Source organism: Hemicordylus capensis, chromosome 6 (assembly GCF_027244095.1).
Source record: "Hemicordylus capensis ecotype Gifberg chromosome 6, rHemCap1.1.pri, whole genome shotgun sequence".
In the NCBI taxonomy this organism is placed as follows: Eukaryota; Metazoa; Chordata; class Lepidosauria; order Squamata; family Cordylidae; genus Hemicordylus; species Hemicordylus capensis.
In genome coordinates this window covers 14,670,407-14,693,202 of record NC_069662.1, presented here as the reverse complement: position 1 = coordinate 14,693,202, position 22,796 = coordinate 14,670,407, and the positions used below count along the sequence as shown (strand labels likewise).

Sequence of the window (22,796 nt, the reverse complement as noted above, 5' to 3'; positions counted from 1 at the left end):
CCTCTCCTCTGTGCTGGAAAGAGAGAGAGAGAGAGCAGGAGAGGGAAAGGGCTGCTCTGTTCCATCCTCCTCTCATCCCACTCTCACTTCCCAGTGCAGAGGAGGGGACAGCCAGCGTTTTTTCTGCAGCCCCCCCAGGTGATGAAGCAGCAAGGCTGGGCCGGTGAGGGGGGGTATGGGGACAGTGAGGGGGGGCGTGGGGGCTGCATCAATGCTGACACAGGGCTGGGGGTGGGGTCAGCAAAGTGGGGGCAGGTCGCCTCGTTGCCGTTCGCCTCGAGCGGTCAGTGGCAAGAAGCCGGTGCTGAGGCCTAAACCCCTGAAGGGTAAAAAATGGCTTGCCCGCACAGGAGCCAGAGTAAGAGAGAAGGCATTATGCAATCTAGATAGTTAATTCTCCTGGGTGTGCCTTGGAATGTGCGTCCTGGCGCTCAGCTGGTTGGCTGGGCAGCAGAGGCACCTGATTGGCTGAGGCGCACCCAAGAGAATTGGCTGGCCGGGCGGCCACGGAGGTGGCAGCGGTGGCGGGGCAGGCTGTGGCAGCGGCAGGTCCAGCTGCAGAGGCGAGGCCATGTGGCGGCGGGCCCGGCCGCAGAGGCGAGGCAAGGCAGAGCCGGCAGGCCCTATTGTGGCTGTGAGGCAGCAGTGGGCCCGGCCGTGGCACTCGGCCCGGCCAGAAACTGGGGCAGGTGCTGGGGGAGAGATAGCCGGCCTCAAAGAGCGCGCAGATGCTCTGTGCAGGGGTCAGCTAGTAATACATATTTATTGACTGACTGCAGACAGAGACCCAGGGCCAGCCTCCTCTGAGGATGAGTACATTAGGCTCACAACAAGACCCTTTCGTTATTTTTATTTCGCACACTATTTCTCTAGCAGCTCTCACATGCCCACTGCACAGCCGAGGGATGATTGGATGACGGTGTTTGCCCGGAACGCCTGTAATGTTTAGTCAGGCATCGCAGCTCAACAGTGAGCATGAATGGAATGTTTTGACAAACTCCTGGGGTGCTTTTCCGTAAGCGCCCGCTCCTGCCTCACACGCACCTACAACTTTGAGCCTGACATCCTTCCCGTTTCAGGCTCCCCTACGCGACCCGTTGCCCCCTCCGATGGCAAAACCACTCCGAAGGCACGGCCCCTGACACACTTGCGAACAGAGCGTGGGCCCTCTTGGGCGCTGGTGCCATTCATCTGGTGTCACTCCTGAGGAAACGAAAGTGACAGGACGGTGAGGATTGGTGCTTCCTGCCTTTGAAGTTGCTCCCCGGTACGGGGTGGCGGTGGATTGTGCCCTTTGCTTGCGGTCTTCTGAGGGCATGTGAGGGCAGAGTGCCAACCTGTGCCTTGAGTCCAAGGGTGTCTACTAGGAACCGGTCTTCACTCTCCATACTCCGTTTCTCAGCTTTGACTCACATCCCTTGATATAGATGCATTTGGATGTTTGAGTAGGTGACGAGGAGCCAGTAATTCCAGGTGTTGTCCCCTAGCCCAGGGAAGGAGTGAAGTCGGGCTGTTAGCTAATGCAAGACTTGAAATAGGCCCATGTGCAGCTGTTTAAAGCCCACGGTGGTGCTCAGTTTCTCTCTGTGCCTTTATTCGCCTTTCCTTTCCTTTCTAAGTCTTGCTTCTTTCCTCCCCTTCATTAAGACTTGGCCACTGCTGCCCCCTCTTGGATGAGCTTCCCTGCATTTTATTCCCATTTCAGCTGCTAAAGGCTTGAAGCTTGGTGAGAAGACAAGGTTGCTGCCATTTCTCTCTCCCTGGAAGGCCTCCAGGGCTTTACCTTTCATAGCTGCATGACTGGAAGAAATTCAACAGGTGCAACTTTCCTCACTACTGCTTCTCCATGCTGGGGGAAACCACACTGGTTATACTGATGTCTTTCTTGCTGATGGCACAGGAATCCTGCTTGGGGAAAAGACGGCAGCTATAGTTTGGGATAAATGGCAAGAAGATTTATTTATATTTATTACACACACACACACACACACACACACACCCCACCTATCCAAAAATGGCTCAGGGCAATTCCAGAAGGTTTCTGCAAGTGACACATGCAGCCTACATAACCAAACAGTAAATATATTTATCTGTATAGAGCCCCTGGTGGCGCAGTGGTAAAGCTGCTGCCCTGTAACCAGAAGGTTACACGTTTGATCCTGACCAGGGGCTCATGGTTGACTCAGCCTTCCATCCTTCTGAGGTTGGTAAAATGAGTACCTAGAATCCTGGGGGCAATATGCTAAATCATAGAGCGGTATATAAATGTAAGTGCTACTGCTATTGCTATTGTATAATTGCTTTCTTCCACTTCTATCAGTAATTGCCATGCCAGGTGAAGATGGTTACTTAACGGTCGCCTAGCAGTGCTGATCTCCTTCAGTACTGCTTCCAAAGCGGATTGTATTGACAGTTGCTAGGCAACCCACAAATTCTTCCTCCCCTGTACAGGCTGAAGGCTGGTCTTGGAGGAGCCTGTTTTTGCAAAGTTACACTGGAGTGTGCATATTTAGGAATGCTTTCCAAGCGCCCATTCAAATCAGTGTAAGAATCTGACCCATTGAAGGTTTGCAATGCAGGTCTCAGGGCTGTGCAGAATTTGGGCCCTGACTTGGTCAAGAGCCCTAGTAGGCCTTTGTAATTTTTAACGTTTAGGGTCTCTTTTATGCAATCTTTTATGGCCTGTTTAGGGCCCTCCCTTCTTGCCTGTGGGCTTCTCAGAGGTCTCTGGTGGGCCACTGTGTGAAACAGGATGCTGGACTAGATAGGCCTCCTTGGGCCTGATCCAGCAGGGCTGTTCTTATGTAGGATCACCAGCCCCTGGCATTAAAATGTTTGTATACTTAGATAGGGTCCAGGTACAGATACCTTTGGTACTGGAGTGGAGCTAGTGGTTTGAGGCAGACCAAAACGGGTCCTGGGTTGAGTTAGGGTACTGAGTCCAGAGATTTTGGTTAGGTCCAAGAGTGGAACCTGATATAACATCTCTTATTCACTTAAGCCAGGGGTTCTCAACCTTGGATCACCAGATATTGTTGGACTACAACCCTCATCATCCCCAGTCACAGCGGTCAGCCTTTGATGATAGGGGTTATAGTCCAACTGCTGATAGATGATGGGTGTTGTAGTCCAACAACATCTGGGGATCCAAGGTTGAGCACCCCGGGTTTAACCTATTCCCCCCCCCCCATAAAAAACAAGGCAAGGGAGAAAAAAGCATCCCCTTCCACAAAACAACCTCCCTCCACCAAAAAAACACAGTCAGGTGTTTAAAAATAATAATAAATTGACATCTCCAGGCCTATTGCTCTTTGAGCTGGTTATCTACAAAATATGTGATGCCAAAGATTCACAAATGAAACAAGTGAGCTGTTTGGGGAGGTGCAAACTAACCAAACCTTTTAAAGCTTCTCACTTGGGCTGTTTCCAAAAATTGGCTTTAATGCAGGTCCCAAACAAAGATCTTGGGATGACGCAAAAGGGATATGTTAAATAAAACAAAGACATTCCTTGCCAGAGCAGTGTATCTCTTATGCCAAACTAGGGAGAAATTTTTTACATGCATTCTGTTAATTCGTTTATTTGTAATAATGCATTCTTCTTGTCATGAGAAGGAATATAAATTGGAGACCTACTTGTCTGCCTGTTTGGGGGAGAATTGCGGGGGGGGGGGGGAAGGGGGAGGAGTGGGAATTCCCTTCTGTCCCCTAATGCTTTGCATCTGAAATTCACCAGCCTTAACTGCTTCCATCCTTTTTGATGGATGTGTATTGGAGGTGCAATCTTTTCCCTCTCCTGCTCTGTGTACCCTACACAGGCACACACCACACATACACACCTCTGAGTTCTTTACAGTGCCGAGAACTGTGCTTGCACAGAACCACAGCAAGCACATGCACAAACTTTTGTGCATTGCCAGTCTGCACCCTCCCTGCACATATCTGTAAATAAATAAATAAATAAATAAATAAATAAATAGCTAACTCCAATGACTGTTTCCCTTTCTCTCGACACTTGTTTTATTAAGCTAAAAGTTGACAGTGGGTCCCAAAGCTGTGTGACAGAGGCGAGACACAATGAAATGCTACTCACTTCTCTTCCACTTCAGCTTTTGCAACAATTCACTCCACTGCTTAAGGGTGGCTTCTCATAACCGTGGCAGGCATGGAGGAAGGAACCACCTTTTGCTGCTCACTGGTGCATCTGACCTTTTCTGTGTTGTTTGAACCTGGAAATGTTGGGTTGCCTATGTCAGGTCCCCTTTGCCCCACCCAACATCTGCCACACAGCTTGACATCTAGACAGATATCAAGCAGCAGAGGGGACCCCACACTGGCAACCCAATTGTGCTACCCCAAGAGTAGCACGGATTTAGAGTGCACGCAGACTAGAGAGTTATATTATGTATTCATCTTTTAGTAGCCGTGTATTATTGCTGTGTGGTTTAGCCACAAGCCTATGTAGTTGTCTAGAGCTTTTAGTCTATTTGTTATAGGATTACACAGAAGCAGGGGGCTTCCCCACTCTCCCTCAGCCAATCCAGAGTAAGCAGCTCTACCCTTTGTTCTTGGGTTCTTCTCCTAGTCTTACTAGTGAAAGCGAGATAGGAACAAACATAGGAACATAGGTAGCTGCCATATACTGAGTCAGACCATGGGTCCATCTAGTTCAGGATTGTCTACACAGACTGGCAGCGGCTTCTCCAAGGTTGCAGGCAGGAATCTCTCTCAGCCCTATCTTGGAGATGCTGCCAGGGAGGGAACTTGGAACTTTCTGCTCTTCCCAAAGCGGCTGCATCCCTTGAGGGGAATATCCTGCAGTGCTCACACTTCTAGTCTCCCATTCATATGCAACCAGGGTGGACCCTGCTTAGCTAAGGGGACAAGTCTTGCTTACTACCACAAGATCAGCTCTCCTCTCCCTCTGAACAGATTCATGGTTAGCAAAGTCACAGACCTTTTCACCTAGCAGTCATCTTTCCATAACACTCATAACCCTCAAGAATTCGTCTCCTGCGACTTGATCTCCATCCCAACCACCAGTTCTCTACAAGCACTTGCCTCCATTATAAATTATATCTGTATGTTAAATAAATTTGTTAATACGAGTGGAAAGCTTGGTTGTTTGAGTGATGCTTACGGGAATCTCCAGATTTGCAGTAAACCAAATTTTAAGTTCGGACATTACAGAAAGGGGAAGCACTGATGAGTGGCGGGAGCATGTTCTCACGAAGAAGAGCGGTTCCCTCTTACTTACTTGCCTCTGCTATGTGTGAGGTTGCCCCAACTCTGCTAGGTGCTAGTACAGCATCACCGAAGTAAGGTGATGACTAGGTGTTTTTGTCATCAAATGAATGTTAGTATGAAATGCAGGTTTTGACAGCCTAAATAAAAGCATGTTGTTGTTTTTTTTAAAGTGCATTTCTACTCTTTAGGTATGGTGCAAACCTTGACAACATGCAATCAGTATTCAAGGGAAAGGTCCAAAACAAGAGACTGGGGCAGGGCTTTGGAGTTTTTGGTGCAGGAAATCTGCATTTTCTGGTCCCTGCTGCTACAACAGAACACTAGAGTTAGGAACAGCAACTTATTTGGACTAAACTCTGGCCCTCTAAGGTTGGGATTCTCAACATTGTGTCCCCAGATGTTACTGGACTTCAACTCCCATAATCCCCAACCAAAGGCCATTGGGGTTGGGGATTATGGGAGTTGAAGTCCAATAATATCTAAGGACCAAACGTTGAGAACCCCTGCTCTAAGGTACGCTAGCATGCTGTAGGTTGGGGTGCTGTGAGGGTGGGAAGAGAGAGAGAGTCGTAGTAGTTGTGGGTCTTTGCAGCAAGTGGGGGTGTATTGGCCCATTCACTTGCTTTCATTTTTACAGTGGTGTTGCTGAGGAAAGACACAAAAGTTGCAATGAGTTTCTCCCCTAATTCCAAACTTCCATTAATTTCACTGGAAATTAATTCCCCCTTCAGTCCTCCTCTCCCCTCCAATCTCCCATGTAGTAAGAGAAAAGAAAAGAACTAATCAATTATGTTTTATTGGATTTGAAAAATGATTTTACAATATTTTGTTTTCTAAGCATCCATTGCCACTGTGGCAGAGGAATTCACAACAGCTGCGTGTCCTACAAAAAATATTTTTATTATAATTAAAATCTTAGTATTAACAAGATTCATACAATTATCTCGCAGCTATAGAAAAAAAATCAAAAGCATAAAATAGGATTTCACTTTCATTCCGCTTTCTTACATCGAGGTGTACTCAGAGCAGCATATAATAATATAAATACTAAAAAATATACATAAAACAATAAGACAAACAGTCATACGACAAAATAAAAGAAGTTAGAGCAAAACAGATCAATCATTGAATGCCTGCCTGAATAAAAGTCTCTGAAGCCCATATAAACATAAGGAGAGAGCAAGAGAGACTGGGAGACTATTCCACAATTGTGGCACCATCACCAAAGAGACCCAGTCCTTAGTATCAGTCAACAGTACAGTATTCCCAACAAAGATGGGCCAGATAGCAGGGCCTCTGACACTGATCCAAAAACCAGGCAGATTCATATTGGTGAAGGCAGCCTTTGAGGTAAGCTGGTCCCAGGCTGTTAACTTTTAAAGGCTTTACATCTTTAAATTAATCTTTAAAATGTGCTTTAAATTGCATCTGGAAGCAAATAAGTAATTAATGTTGTTAGGGGACAGGAGTTTCATGCTCCAAGAAACATGTACCAATCAGCATTCTGACAGCTCAGTGTCGTATCAATTGTAGTTTCTGAACAGTCTTCAAAGGCAGCCCCAAGTAGAAAGCATTGCAGTAGTCAAGCCGGGAGGTAAGCAGTGCATGTGTCACCAAGGCCAGATCTGCTTTCTCTAGGTAGGGCTGAAGCTGGTAAATGGTGCTCTTAGCTCCCAGCGCCAACTGGCAATCCAGGGTCAGAATCAGAACAAGATTCCCTTTGCTTCAAGATGCCAAACTTGTTTGAACAGTTTTTCAACCAGCTGGCACCACCTTGACACCTTGGCACCCTGCTTCAATTCTCCACATTGGTACTAAAATGGGAAGGGTATCCTGAAGCAAAGGGAAAGTCACACCAGTTGAACTCCCTACACTGGCTTGTTCTCAAAGATGCCACGGCTCTTTCATTTCCATATTCAGTGGTCAAGTCTTTCTCCTAAAATGGCTGCCATGTGGTGGTCAGACATCTTTCCCAAAATGGCCACTCCACAGCCTTAAGCAGCAGAACTTCTAGGAGGAGCTAGAAGCTCTGGAGACATTTTGAGAGACCCTCACCCCTGCGAGCATTTCCCCCTCAGGGCGTTTGCATCCAAGCTAGGAGTCCAGGATTAAGACAAGATGATTAATTCAATGTTGCACCAGGCTGGAAGACACAGTATGAAAACCTCTCTTCCCAAAGGGACAGGCAATTTATACCTTCACCCACTAATGGGCTGGATGCAAAAATGGTCCATTTCCCATCCCTCCCAACAATTCACAAAAGGAATGGTCGGCCTGGTGCCTAGATACACACTATACAACACTCCCCCTCTCCGTTAGCTATAGGCAGGTAGTTAAGTGCAACCGTGAGCAGGCAAGTTCAGAAAGGGTATTTTTTAGCCAGGTGGGCCAGGTCCTCACGACTCCGGCTGGCCCAGATTTTGAAGAGGCTGCAAATCTGGCAGCCAACCAGTTTCACGTAGAAGCCATTGTCCTCCTCTGGGGGCTCTGGGGGCACAGCTGGGCCAGGCACAATGCCCAGGGAAGCCATGACCGATTTCAGGTTGCTCGCCAGCCCAAGGCATTGAAGGCTTGCATTCTCGAGGTGGTGTTGCAGCTCTTTGGCAGAAGGGTTCAGTTCAGCCTGTTGCCGTTTCACAGTGGCCAGGAACACTGGCAGGTTGGAGAAGACCATGGCATCTTCCTGCAACCGCCCAGGATCGCCAGGTTTCAACCAAGTGTTGGGAGACCCTGGAAAAGGTTGCGGCAGCCCTGGAAAACCTGTGATGGGATAGTTGAAACTGGGATCCTCAAAGGGATGCCCCTGCAGAGCCACCTAGGAGACAAACACACACAGACACATACAGAAACCAATTTAGCACCAATAGGAACACAGGAAGCTGCCTTCTACCGAGTCAGACCCTTGGTCTATCTAGCTCAGTATTGTCTACACAGACCGGCAGCGGCTTGTCCAAGGTTGCAGGCAGGAGTCTCTCTCAGCTCCATCTTGGAGATGCTGCCAGGGAGGGAACTTCTGCATGCAAGCATGCAGGTGCTCTCCCCAGAGCAGCCCCATCCCCTAAAGGTAATGTCTTGCAGGGCTCACCTGTAGTCTCCCATGCATATGTAAACCAGGGTGGACCCTGCTTAGCAAAGGGGACAATTCATGCTTGCCACCACAAGATCAGAGCCCTATCCAGACATTCTGTTGTCTGAGTGTACAGATCATGTTAAAAGTGAAACTGGGTGCAGGCTCCTCAAATGTGGGGTACAGATAGGAAGTGCACTGCTGTACCTGTGTTCAACGTAACTTGTGAATAACCGTACCTGCATACATGGTGCACTCATTGCAGAAGTGTTGAACATAATGTGTGAATAGGGCTCAGGTGACTATTGAAAGCTATCCTGAAGATTTCATTGGCTTGATATTGTGAATAATATTGGATATATATATTCCCCACATAATTTTTCCAAGACTCAGTTAGACTTAGCAACCCTAATTAGATGTCATCTTTTAAAAAATTGTTCTATTTTCACCCCACTCTTCTTCTAAAGCCAGCGTGGTATAGTGGTTAGAGTGCTGGACTAAGACTGGGGAGACCCGAGTTCAATTCCCCATTGAGCCATGAGACTTGCTGGGTGACTCTGGGCCAGTCACTTCTCTCTCAGCCTAACCTACTTCACAGGGTTGTTGTGAGGAGAAACTCAAGTATGTAGTACACAGCTCTGGGCTCCTTGGAGGAAGAGCAGGATATAAAATGTAAATAATAATAATAATAATAATAATAATAATAATAATAATAATAATAAAGCACCCAGCATAGAGTACAAGCTTCCTCTTCTATGTTATCCTTCCAACAGCCCTACAGGGTAGCCCAGGCTGAGACACAGTGACCCAAAAGGTCACCCAGTGAGTTAAAGCTATGCATTGTCCTTCACAACCATCAGCATGCACGAAGGCCCTCAATTTTCTCTTCACATCCGTCTTGCAAGGTGGTTGTCATCAATTAGGCCAGTCATAATAATGCAACAGATTGCAACCCAAGGAGGCAGGGAGAGAGGAGAAAGATTGAAAGGAGGCCCTTGCTTCTAAATTTGTTTTGCAGTGCCTCTGAGCATATGCAGAGTAACCACAATCTATCCTCCTGCATCCGCTTTACACTTTCTCCCCATTAAAAAACCCAGCTGGAGGTGAGAATTGTAGAAACATAGAACTTTAGCGTTGGAAGCAGTGTTCCCTCTAACAGAGATTCCCAGATGTTGTTGACTACAACTCCCAGAATCCCCAGCTGTAATGGCTTTTGCTTGGGGATTCTGGGAGTTGTAGTCAGCAACTTCGGGGAATCCTTGTTAGAAGGAACACTGTATAGAAGGCTCTATGGAGCTCTTCTTGTCCAACCTCCTGCTCAGTTCCAGAAACTGCTTCAGCGGCCGTGCCACATGCCTTTCTAGTCTCTGTTTGAAAACCTCCAGCAAGGGAGACCCTACCCACCTTGCCTCCATTCTTCCTTCAAAAAACAAACAAACAAAAACCCAGACCTGGGTTTGTAGGAATCTAAGTTTTTGCAGCATTTCATAACTAGTCCCACACGGCTGAAATCCTGAAGATGTACTGTTTGGCTGAACACGTCCCACCCTCCTCTGACCTTAAGAGCATATTGCCACCCCACCCCATTAATTTATCTTGCACAGTCTCAAGACTCACGTATTCTCTTAGCAGGCTTTCTGAGCTATTTTGTATGTGGATCGTCAGTTTGTGAGTTTGGTCAATCTTGGCTGCTAAATCTTGCTGGGAGCGAGAGGAGGAGGAAGAGGAGGAGCGGCATTTCGAGAAGTCCACTGCAAACAGAAATGAGCTAAAAGTTAAGACAACATCCACAGATGCCAATAGCCCACACTAAAGCCCTGTGCACACGTTATATTCAACACACATAGCATATTTACCCGAATAGAAAACCAATTTGAATTTAAGACAGCCCCATTTTTTTAAAAGGTTATAAACCTGTATTTACCCGAAAAGAAGAGGACTCCGAATTTAAAACATCAGTGAACTTGGGGTAAAACCTAGCCTTGGATCTAGGTACACTTTGTGTACAGTGCGTGCTTGTACAGAACTGCATGGGCATACAGTTATTTACATGTCAAGTTCAACTCACATACTGTAGTACACTGCCTTTCTATACCCTGGATTTGACGGGTCCTGTGCTTAAGTTCCCTTTTAAAGTGAATGCATGTACAGCCATCCACACTACATACAATGTAATGTCTGAATAAGGTTTAAGCCTCTCTATAACCTTTCATAGGCAAGGAGGATTGGGTGTCTGTGTGTCTGTAACCCAATTCACACATTATGTTCAACATGGGTACAGTAGTATGCTTCTTATCAGTATCCTGCATTTGGGAGGGCCTGTTCCAGGTTCACTTTTAAAATGAACACATCTGCAATCATTCGTACAAACACATGTACAGGACACCTGTACGTTCACACACACCATAATACCTGAACAGGGCTGGTCTGTGCGGGAGAGAAATGGCGGATGCATGACCCATTCGCCGAGGCAGGAGGAACAGGGAAGATCTAGCAGATGCATCCCACTTGCCCTGTGCACCCATGGGGGCTTTGAGTCTCTCAGAGAACAGCCCTTTCCCCAGGTCCACCCAGAGGATTTATGGGGCCCGGGGGAGATGTGGTGTTGGGGCCTTATCACAAGAGGACTCCTGCATGCATGTACAAAGTCAGGTGACCATATGTGAGAATTCTTGCATGGATGGTCCACACCAGGGATCCTCAACGTTGGGTGCCCAGCTGTTATTGGACTTCAACTCCCATAATCCCCAGTCCCAGTGGCCTTTGGTTGGGGATTATGGGAGCTGAAGTCCAATAACATCTGGGACCCAATGTTGATCATCCCTGGTCCACACCACATGTAAGAATTCTCATAGGTAGCTCCTCCTTACCCAGTTTCCCTGGGAACAAATTGGCTTTCCCTGCTCATTCCTATGGCAATGAATGAGCCAAGGGAGGGGCCCCTTCCTTCATGGGTGCCAAGGGCAGATTGCCCCAGCCTCTGGGCAGCCCTCCCCTCCCCTCCGGCAAGCCGCAGAGCCAGTATGGTGTAGTGCCTATGAGACTGAGCTGCAGGCCAGGCCTCCCCGAGTTCGAGTCTGACCTCTGCCAGGAACCACCCACTCAAAAAAGCACTATACAAATGTAAAGTATTATTACTTCTCCAGCACATAGAGGGGAGCATAGCGGCCTACTGGTCCTGGGATATTCCTGCAGTAGTTCTCAGGATCGAGCTCCCCAGTTACTCTGCAAATGGAGCCATTTACCCAGCCAAATAACTCAATTGTCTTGGGGGAGGTCAGCACTTTGAGGCTCCCTGGAGTTCTGCTGATCAACCGTCAAATAATTCAGCCCTCCCAAAATGCAAATGTTTTTAATGCAAAATGCAAATGTCCCAAAATGCAAATGTCCTCCATGCCCCCAAAGACCAATATTTTAAACTCACATCCCACTATAAAATAAATGAGGATTGCATCCAGTGTGAAAGGCAAAAAAACACATATACTTTGTATTGCACAATTCCCCTTGTGGGTGACCACCCCATTCCCATCACGGCTTGTGAGACTTTGGATGGGAAAAGGCTGCAGTTTAGGCACACCTATGTTCTTTAAAACTAATGTAACATGCATGTATTTTGTTCTTGAGAATCTGCACTGAAGCACATAACTTTTTTAAAAAACTAACCTACTTTGCAAGACAGTTGTTGGGGGTTTTCAAGTCAAGATATGTGAAGTGATTCGAGTACCCGCAAACCTCTCCCCCCACTACAGTTACCCTCTTATCCTAAAATTGGAACCATCTGGGCCAGAGACCCCCATCTCAGAGCTTCTCTCCCCCTCCCCTCACCCCACCGTCAGAAAGCCTGAGCATCAAGGGTGCTACTCACAGCTAACCCCCTTATATCAATTTATACACACATACCACAGAAAGCAAACAGGTTGCCTTCACTCCCTCCCATCCAGACCATCTGCATGCACCGCGATATCTTGGACATCGGTTTCTCCAACCTTAACCTCCTTATCCTTCCAAGTATTTTCTTCTCCGCACCCTCTTCTGCTTATTAAACATGATCTCCCACAACCCAACAGTAAATGTCATCCCCACCTCATTTCCACACCCCACACCCCCACAAGTAGCAAGACATTTTGGAGAGTCAAATTTAGTGCCAGGAACCCTAACCTTCCTCTGAGGACTTTAGAGCAGGATACAGGGTTCATCCCCCCACCTTTTAAGGGTAAAGTGTGCCATTAAGCTGATTTCGACTCCTGGCACCCACAGAGCCCTGTGGTTTACTTTGGCAGAATACAGGAGGGGTTTACTGTTGCCTCCTCCTGCACAGTATGAGATAATGCCTTTCAGCATCTTCCTATATCGCTGCTGCCCGAGATAATACCAGCGGGGATTCGAACCGGCAACCTTCTGCCTGTTAGTCAAGCATTTCCCCGCTGGACCAATTAAAGGGGACTTTTTATCTGTACAAAAATCTTGTGAGGTTGGGTAGGCTGAGAGAGCACAAGCGGGCCCAAGGTCACTCAGTGAGCTTCATGACCGAGTCCGATTTAAACTTGATCTCCCCACCCCTAATCCAAGGCTTTAACCACCACACTGGTTCTCAAGAGGAACTGAGAACCCAGGAGTTCTGGGGGAGGGACTGCCTGGGGGCCCTGCAATATGCTCAAGCACCTTTGAATCCGTGTGGTGTCACAAATGGCTTGGGGACTCATCCCAATGTCTGCAGAGATACCGAGGATTTAAACAAGGCGGATGCTGCACTCATTCACAATTTCTCCATGCGATACGGTCTCATCCAGGCTGGTACTATATTTATACTAACTGGCAGCAGCTTTCTAAGGTCTCTGGTGGAAGGTCTCCAAACTGGGAAAGGGCAACTAAGGTGATCATCAGAGGATAGCTGTTGGGAGACTAGTGCATCGAATACAACCAAAAGGTCTTGTGGCACCTCAGAGGCTGGGTACATTTAATCGCACACAGCCCTTTGTGGACTACAGGGCTGGAACAATACCTCCCCAGCAAGAACATAAGAACACAAGATCAGCCCTGCTGGATCGGGCCCAAGGCCCATCTAGTCCAGCATCCTGTTTCACACAGTGGCCCACCAGAAGGAATGGCAAAAGTGTCTGGGAATATTTGGCTTACAAAACGCATCCTCAAATTTATGCCTCAGGCCCCCAGAGGTTGCTGGACTACAACTCCCATCATTCCCTGCAACAACGGCAAAAGGGCATTGTGGCAGAGGGTCATGGGAGTTGGGATCCACCAATCTGGGGACCAAATTTGAGAAACAATGGGGAAGACAAACAGACAATGAGTGGGTGACATGATAATCTTATAAAGAGCTGAGAGAGTATTCTCTCTCTCTCTGATGTGATGTAGAACAGGGGATCCAAAACTTTGGGAATTGTAGCTGGGGATGATGGGAGTTGTAGTTCAGCCACATCTGGAAAAGCACAGGTTGGGAACCCATGATGCAGAACTCAGGAGCTGACCGTGAAATTTACTGGCAGAAGATTCAGGCCAGACAAGAAGGGAAGCATTTCTTCACACAACTAACATATTTTTATTGTGTAAATAAAATAAAGTAATAATAAATCACCATGGTAAGCAGCAAGGTCTATCTTAATAAATAAGCATTTTTAAAGGTATTATTTTAGGCCTTTGACTTCCGCTGAATGAACTAATGAGGTTATGTCATTTCAGTTTACCCTACATTTTAGGGTAATTGGATAATTTTTGTTATATTGTTTTTTTTAAAATGTGTGTTTATATTTACTGCCTTGTATATGTTTAGTGGTAAGATTGGATAAGAATGTCAAACTAACAAAACTAGGGTTGAAAGAGAAAAGAATCAGAAAGAAGTTGGCGGATTCCCTTTTCAGGACTGGTTGAAAGGATTCTGGGATACACTATACGGGGCAGGAGTTCCCAGCCATGGGTCTCCAAAGTGTTGGACTACAATACCCCTAATCCCCAGCCACTCTAGCAGGGTATGATGGGAGCTGTAGTCCAACAGCATCTGGGGACTCAAGACTGGCAACCCCTGATACAGGGTATCTAACTCACCCTGGTAGATTTTGAGAAGGGAAAGAAAAATCAGAGTGGATAGAACTTACTACCTAAACCAGCTCATATTGTTCATTAGTAGGCTGATGAACAAAGATGTCTCACTGGAGCGAATGATATTTTGAGAAGGTGAAGAAGATGAGTGTGTTTATTTTGCATATCGTTTTTGTTTGGGTCCATAATCCCTGTATTTGTTTTCTTGTTGTTATGGACACTCTTTAACTTGGCTTAGAAGTTTACATTGTGGAAAAGACAGACAGAAGTGCCAGACATGTGGAAATAGCTGCCCCAACAGGTCATAATGACCCAAAGCTTTGATGCCTTTTAAGAAGGCAAGGGAGGAAACTGGATAAATTCAGAGAGGATACGTCTATCAAGTTATTTATTATGACACTTGTATCCCGCCCTTCCTCCAAGGAATTCAGGGTGGTGTACGTGGTTCTTTCTCCCTGCCTGTTCAAGCCTGTGAGGAAGACGAGGTGGAGAAAGAATGAATGGCCCATGGTCCCCCACTAAGCTTCACAGGCATTTGAACCTGGGTCCCCCTAATCCGAGGCCAATACTATGCCACAATGGATCTTCATATGTGGGAGTGTGCAAATGACTGAGCCTCCATCTCCAAGAGCAGTCTAGGGCCAGATAACAGAGGAAGGCCTTCATATCCTGCTAAATAGGCTTCCTAGAAGCATGGACTAGATCAGGGATTGACAAATCCCAGGCACCAGGGAGTAAGGGCACCTAGACATTTAGCACCTGGACTAGGATATTTGGACACAGAGCTATTTAATACAATCTTTAGGTATCCCAGGTGTTTCTGTTCTAAGTACGTTGCTTGTAAAGAGGACAAGGAAAAGCTCATTTACCCTCCCTCTACTCTCCACAATGGCTGTCAGTAAGTTTAACAATTTTATCATGCCCATTGTGTGGCTGTGGCTCCCAAATTCTGGGGCTAGCTCCTAGATTAAAAACTCAAGTTGTTCTAGTAAGAACTAATCTGCCTACTTTCCTTTCACTATCCCTACAACTAGATTAAATTTGGTTAGGCACTTCACAAGTTAGCCCACTTGTGCCTCGAACGTTCACGTGTCCACCATCTTGGATCGGGGCGGATGGCATCATTACAAACTACACCATTGAGGTGTCCCTATATGTCACTCACTACAACTGTACCAAATTTGGTTCAAATCGGTGAGGTGGTTCAAAGGTTAGCCCACTTGTACCTCAAATGTTCACGTGTCCGCCATCTTGAATCAGGGTGGATGACGTCATCAACTATGTCACTGAGGCATCCCTATGTGTCCCTACAACTGTAGCAAATTTGTTTCAAATATATGTATTTATTTATTTTAATTTTACATTTAGGTTAGGCGGTTCACAAACTCGTCCAAACGTTTGAGGAGCATAAATGTTTCTTTATGCCGCCACCATCTTGAACTGGGGTGGACGACATCACAAACACCACCACTGAGGGGTCCCTACAATTGGACCCAATTTGGTCCATATTGGTCCAGGGGTTGCAAAGTTGATGGTGGCGGTGGGGGGCACACACACACGGAATGCCGGGTGATCTCATAAGCCTACTGGAAAATGGGCTAGAAACGGGCAAGGCCTGGGCTAGACAGACTGTGGTTTGACGTAGCAGGCTCTTCCACCTCACTAGCTCTGCTCCTTGAACTGGAAATGCCAAGAATTGCACCTGGCATTCTAAATGCCAAGCAGGTGCTCAGTCACCAGGCAGCCCCATTCCCAAGAAGAGAAAGCATTTTGCACATTTCCTTCTGAGCATAGCCAGAGTCAATCATTAACTCTGACCCCAGCTTCGGCTGAGTGGGAGGCAAGTGCATGAATGGTTTTGCATTCTGTGCCTTCCTGGGGAAAGAAGAAGAAAGATGCCGAAGTTTTATAGGTAGGTATGGAACTGGTGTGGCCACAGAAGGTGGGGAGGGAAAGGGATGGGTAGAAGGAGCTTAACTCTCTGCTGCCAGGATTAGAAGAAAGAGTGAGTAGAAAAACTTGGAGCACCAGGAGAGCAGGAACTCACGCAAGCCATTTACCTGTGGTAGGTAAGGCTCACCTCTAAGTCAGGCAAAAAGAGGTTTGTCAGCTAAAAGAAGTCTGCTTTTTCTCTTTTCAGGCTATCTTAGGAAGTTGCCTTATACTCAGTCAGACCATTCATCCATCTTACTCAGTATTGTCTACACAGACTGGCAGCAGCTTCTCCAAGGTTGCAAGCAGGAGTCTCTCTCAGCCTTATCTTGGAGATGCTGCCAGGGAGGGGACTTGGAACCTAGATGTTCTTCCCAGAGCGGCTCCATCCCCTAAGGGGAATATCTTAGAGTGCTCACACTTCTAGTCTCCCATTCATATGCAAACCAGGGCAGACCCCACTTAGCAAAGGGGACAAGTCATGCTTGCTACCTCAAGACCAGCTCTCCTCCCATGTGACCCTGGATCCAAAGGTCACAAACAACAACTAACCCCTATGGGTAAGCAGACTATTAAGAACTGGCAAGAGGCCCTATGGATGCATAGCATTTCCTAGCAATAGACCCCTGGTACCAGTAACTCCAGTACCGCTCAAGGTGCAGCCCCAGCCACCTAGTCTGCCCCCCACCTTGACCCATCTTATGGCACCAAGCCAGCCAAAGGCTTCTTCAAGCACATTTTGGGGGCTTCTGCCATTTCCCATAACACAGGGGTTCTCAACGTTAGCTTACAAAATGTTGCTGGACTACAACATCCATCACCCCCTGCCATGCAGCCATTGTGGATTTGTAGTCCAACAGCCTCTGGGGACCCAAGTTTGAGAAGCCATGCCATAATACAAGCTGGACATTACGAACACATCTGCACAATTTACAAGTCACCAAGCCCACAGTTGGCTTTTGTTCCTGCTTGAGTTGGATGGAAACAGAGGGGCTGGGAGGGGATTGTCAAACACCCGGCAGGCCATTAATATCAGCTCATGGACCAAACCTAGTTGCCCAGGCCAGGTATTTTAGGAGACTCCATCACCATGATGCACCTTCTTCCCATGCATCCTAAACGTAAAGGTAAAGTGTGCCGTGGAGTCGGTGTCAACTCCTGGCGACCACAGAGCCCTGTGGTTGTCTTTGGCAGAATACAGGAGGGGTTGACCATTGCCTCCTCCTGCACAGTATGAGATGATGCCTTTCAGCATCTTCCTAGATTGCTGCTGCCCGATAGAGGTCTTTCCCATAGTCTGGGAAACGTACCAGCGGGGACCTAAGAAAAAGGAGGAAAAAACGACATAGCTGCCTCCAGATCGCACATCCCCGCAACTCTTCCCTATCTACTTACCCCCACTTTGGGTTGCAAACACAATCTTCTCATGTGGATGATCTGAAGAAGTGAACCCAGGAAGCTGCCCTATTCGGAGTCAGGTCATTGATTCATCTGGCTCAACACTACCTGCACCAGGAGTTCCCAACCTCGGGTGCCCTGATGTTGCTGGGACGACAACTCCCATCTTCCCCATGCCACAAGTTCACTGTGACAGGGGATGATGGGAGTTGTCGTCCCAACAACGTCAGGGCATCCAAGGCTGGGAACCCATGATCTGCACTGACCAGCAGTTGCACGCCAAGCTTTTAGACCGGGGTCTTTCCCGGGCCTACCTGGGATGCCAGCAATTGAGCCTGGGGCCTCCTTCTGCACACCAAGCATGAGCCCTGCCACCGAGTTCCAGCCCTTTCTAGGTTTTCACAGCATGGAAAAAAGCATCGCTAAAAGCACAACCACCTGCAACTGTCTGCAGTGCAAGCTGCTGTGATAGGCAGAGGAACGTGGGCCAGTTAAGAGCAGTTGCAAACTGTTGTCCTCCTAATGACAAGGTCACGGCGTAACCGAGACTAGTCATAAGCCAGGGCAGATCTTCCTATACTTTCAAGGCAGAAGTAGGGTCCAGCAAATCCCAAGCACAAAGCCAGAAGCGATGAAACAGCTACCACTTTTTGCATGCATATTTGCTCTCATTTTTTTATACCTCCTTTTGTCCCAAAAACTTTTCAAGCAAGGGCGACCCTTCCATGAGGCACGGCGAGGCATTTGCCTCGGGCAGCAGATCAGTGGAGCACCCGGGGGGCGTGGGATCAAGATGTCCTCCTGCCCCCAGCTTTAAATAAAAGGGAAAGTGGGGGGGAAGGGTATGCAAAGTAAGTGTGTGTGTGTGTGTGTGTGTGTGTGCAGCACACAGAGGTCTTGAGCCACCACTATTTCCAGGTACCACGACTTCTGTAATATAAACTAGCAATTCCCAACCTGTGGCACTCCAGTTGTTGCTGAACTACACCTCCCACCACCCCCAGCTCCAATTTATTGTGGATGGGGAGGGCGAGAGTTGTAGTTTAGCAACATCTGGGATACCACAGGTTGGGAACCCCCAATATAAAGCTGTTTGGGCCTGCCTGCCATGAAACTCCCAGACCAAACCACGAAAGCCATTTTCACCAGTAGGTTCCAGACCTTGGCCACACTACCACAAAAATCCAGAGCATTAATGTCTCCGAAAATGCGGAAACACTCTTTCATTGGAGAGCATGGGAAATGGTAACTCACATTGCTAAGGAAAACTTAGAGATAAGACGTTGATCTCTTATCTGCAAGCCGTTTTACTAGTATATAATAAAGTCGCCTAAAAATCACAATAGCAGTTTTGCTCCACATACATGGTCTTGCCGTTACTCTCACAGTAATCCTACAAGGTGGTCCAGTATCCTTGCAGCCATAGTGCAGACAGAAGGCCAAGGGATCGGCCTGCCTGAGGTCACAGAGTGAAGAGACTTCCATGGACTTCCGAATTCGTAGTTCAGTCTCTCTGCTGACATAGGTGACTGACTATTCCGAGATTCATTCATGTGGGAGGGTGCCGCTGACCTTGATATGTTGCATTTGTTCGAGTAAGAGCCAACTAGCTGGATTCTCCCACGTCCTGATAAAAACTGACTCCCTTTTACCTACGTGGGTGCTCAATACAGACACTAGAATTGACCCAGACTATTGTCCCAAAGTGACAAAGACAGGTGCACAGATGCCAACTTTGTTCTCTTAGAAGGGCTCCTATGCCTTTACTAAGACAGGCTGAACAGTTACCCATCACCCAGCTGTTAAAAAAGAGAGTCCTGCCTGGCAAACACACACAAAGTTGGCAACGCTAACCAGGTGGAAGCAAACCAAGGGGATGGGGCCACAGCGCGCATCTGCTTTGCACGCTGGAAGTTCAGCTTTCATCTACCAGGCATCTCCAGGTAGATCCAGGAAAGACTCCTGGTTGCCTAAAACCTTGGAGAGCCACTGCCTGCCAGTGTAGACAATACTGAGCGAGATCCACCAAGGGTCAGACTCAACATAAGCCCTGTGGCCCCCCCCCTTTTAAGTCTGCAACAAGACACATAAGGGTGCACTTCCAAATAACACATTTGTGCAGTTCAGAAATTCGAGTCATGCCAAAGTTGTATCATGTTAGATGCTGTAAAACGTAACTGGAGACAATGGGGAAAGTGGAGTGGGCTCCTTTAGAACCCAGACCCTGTTCAAGTGGACCCATCTCTCCTTCCCCTGCCAAAGATGCTTCCCGCAGATTCCCCTGCAGCTCTTCAGAGAGTCTTTGCCCGCGAATAGGACCCTCTTCTGCAAGCCTGCTGTCAAATTCCCAGTTCTGCAGATTCCCCTCTACTCTGTGCAGGCTTCTAAATGTCGTGGGACCTGGCTCCAGGCAGCAAGATACATGTGCACAGACAAGGAACATGCACAGGTGTGTGTGTGTGTGTGTTGTAGCGGCATCTGCCACACGTGCTAATAACACGCACATACCATTCTGCAGTTATGATTTTTCCTTTTTAAAAAGCCCTGAAGCGAAGGAGCAGCAGAAGGCAGAATTAGCCAACTTTCCCCACACACTAGCATTCCCCCCACCCTGCCCGCTTTTCTAGGTCCCCTGCAGAACTTCACCCCCTCCACCCCAAACTCACCTCTTCCCAATTCTGTACTTTTAAAAAAAGGACAGCCGAGATTGACCAGAACAGCCCGATCTGCTCCTTCACTTTTAACAACAGCTTGATCTGGGGGATGGGAAGCAGCAAGCAACACTTTTCCGGGCATGGAGGAGCCCAAAGGGGAAGGTCGTCGACACACAGATCAAGCCGCGACTGAGAGCACAGGAGCAGGGGCTTGTCAAGAAGTTGGCCACCCCGGTCTTCCTTGCCCCATTCCGTCTCGCCCTATCAACTTCAACTCGGCTCTGCAAACTTTGCCTAGGTTTCTTCTCCTCCCGCCCCCTCCCGGCTCCATCCATCCCACAATCCATCTCAGCGAGACTCCCAGCAGGGGTGATCATCCCAGGTCCTACAAGCCGTCCTCGAGGGTCCCTCCAACAAGGGCGTGCGGAGCGGGTGGCTGGCGGCGCCCTACCTGAAAGCACCTCCATGCTGCACGCTCCCTTGCTCCTCGCGTCGGGTGGCTCCCACTTGTTGCTGGGACCTACCTTCCCGCCTGCCTCCGCCGAGATTTATAGAGGGCGGCTGATCCCCTCCTCCTCCTCCTCCTCCTCCCCTCTTCCCCCCCGCGCCGGGCTCTGACGCCTCCCGCCGCCTGCCCTGGGATCACAGGCGACCCGTGGATTCCATGCGGCTGAGATCACCCACGCCCAGCTTCCATTCCCGGAAAGAGGAATCTAATCCCCCCTCTCACCTCTTCCCCCGAAACTTGGCAGCGATCCTGAGCAGGCGGGGTGGTCAGTGAGCGGCACCGGCGGCAGCAGCGGGGCAGATCAAAAGGCAGAGAGGGCCCTGGCGGTGGTGGGGTTACTTCGCCCCCAATTGGGAGAGGAATGGCTACCTTCGCCCCGGGCAAGAAAGCATCCCGTGGGACTTAAAGGAGCCGCCGAGTTTTGCTCACGCTTTTGCTTCAGAAAGAGAAATAGAGGGCGGGATGCTTATCTAACGCAGGGCTGCCGATGAAGAGTGCGGTGTAACCGAATAGGCTGACGCCTTACAGGAGCCGATGGTCTGTTGAAAACAGGGCCGAAGCCTTTCAGGGAGTCACTAAGCGCATTTAAAGAGTGCCGGCTTGAGCATGTTTATTGAGGGCGATGCTTTCCTAAAGTCGAATCCTGGTGAATTCTGTGTGAATCAAGCGTTCGGATACCCTTGATTTGTGCACCCGGCCGCGTACACAAAAGGAAGTACTGTGTTTCTTCACTCAGCGCATAAGTAACTTCTGGCATTCATACCAGACAGCACGGAGGAATGATCATTAGTCTTTAGATCCTTGGCGCAGCGGGGAAATGACTTGACTAGCAAGTTAGAGGTTGCGGGTTCGAATCCCGGCTGGTATGTTTCCCAGAAACTCCTATATCGGGCAGCAGCGATACAGGAAGATGCTGAAAGGAGGAGGCAATGTTAAACCGCTCCTGTATTCTACCAAGGACGACCACCGACTCCACGGCAGCTTTAAGCCACAGCCACTGAACTGCTAATCGAGATCTTACTGGTTCAAATCTTGCCTTTGCCATGAATTCCCTAGGTCAGGGGTTCCCAATCATGGGTGCCCAGATGATATTGGATTACAACTCCCATCATCCCCTTGTGGCAGGGGGTGATGGGAGTTCTAGTCCAACAACATATGGGCAGGGCACTCAAGACTAGGGACCCCTGCACTGTGACCTCAGGCAAGATCTTTCCTTCCAGCCTCAGTGCTCCATTTGCAGAGCTGTTGCAAATATTATATTGAGATGTGTATAAAAAAGAAATATTAGATTAATTCATGAGGAATAGGTGGATGAGTCAATATTAATTATGATAAGCCAAAAGGATCCTCCATTATTAGAAGCAATGTACCCCTGCTGGGGTCAAACTACAGGGCATGGCTATGTCCTGTCTGTTAGTTTCCCAAGGGCATCTAGGCTGACCCCTGTTGGAGACGGAATGCTGAACTGGTGAGAATTTTGATCTGATCCAGTAAGGCAAGTCTTAGGTTCTTCTATGGTTTAACATTTCAGTTGCTTGAGGAAGAATTCTGTGTATCCACCAAGTGTGAGTACACAAACGATAAAAGCAGTGAAGCATCGTAAAACACTAATAAAATAATCAATACATGTCTTACCCTTTACAGTAAACCAAACTGGGTGGGAAAAACCCTAGTCAGCTTATAAGAAAATAATGCTGGAAGTTCTGATTAGAAAGAAATTGTGTCCCCTTCTTTTAAAAAGCTAGTTTCCTGGATTTGATTTGCATGTTCATCTTTTTGGAAACCACTCGATTCAGGGCATTCAACATGGACATAACACAGGTATGACACCAGTTGTGAAATGGGGCATCCAGCCTGTATCACAACCCTTCCTTCTTTGAGGCAGAAGGGATGATGCGATTAGGTGTACATAGGTATGGATGTACACACAGACAGAC

At 48.0% G+C, this 22,796-nt stretch overlaps 1 protein-coding gene across 2 annotated transcripts; it reads right to left on the bottom strand.

Moving 5' to 3' along the window:
• Nucleotides 1-6,026: 6,026 nt before the first annotated feature.
• LOC128328709 (cardiotrophin-1-like) lies at nt 6,027-21,037 on the bottom strand. Of its 2 annotated transcripts, none has more exons than XM_053258736.1 (3): nt 20,803-21,037; nt 9,931-10,064; nt 6,027-8,061 (listed from the first exon to the last, which is right to left on the bottom strand). In XM_053258736.1, exons 1-3 carry the CDS (start codon nt 20,816-20,818, stop codon nt 7,606-7,608), a joined length of 606 nt encoding a protein of 201 aa, XP_053114711.1. In that variant the 5' UTR covers nt 20,819-21,037; the 3' UTR covers nt 6,027-7,605. The 2 variants fall into 2 exon arrangements, with proteins under 2 accessions (XP_053114711.1, XP_053114710.1); XM_053258735.1 differs by lacking the exon at nt 20,803-21,037 and adding an exon at nt 20,364-20,688.
• Between the last annotated feature and the right edge of the window lie 1,759 nt (nt 21,038-22,796).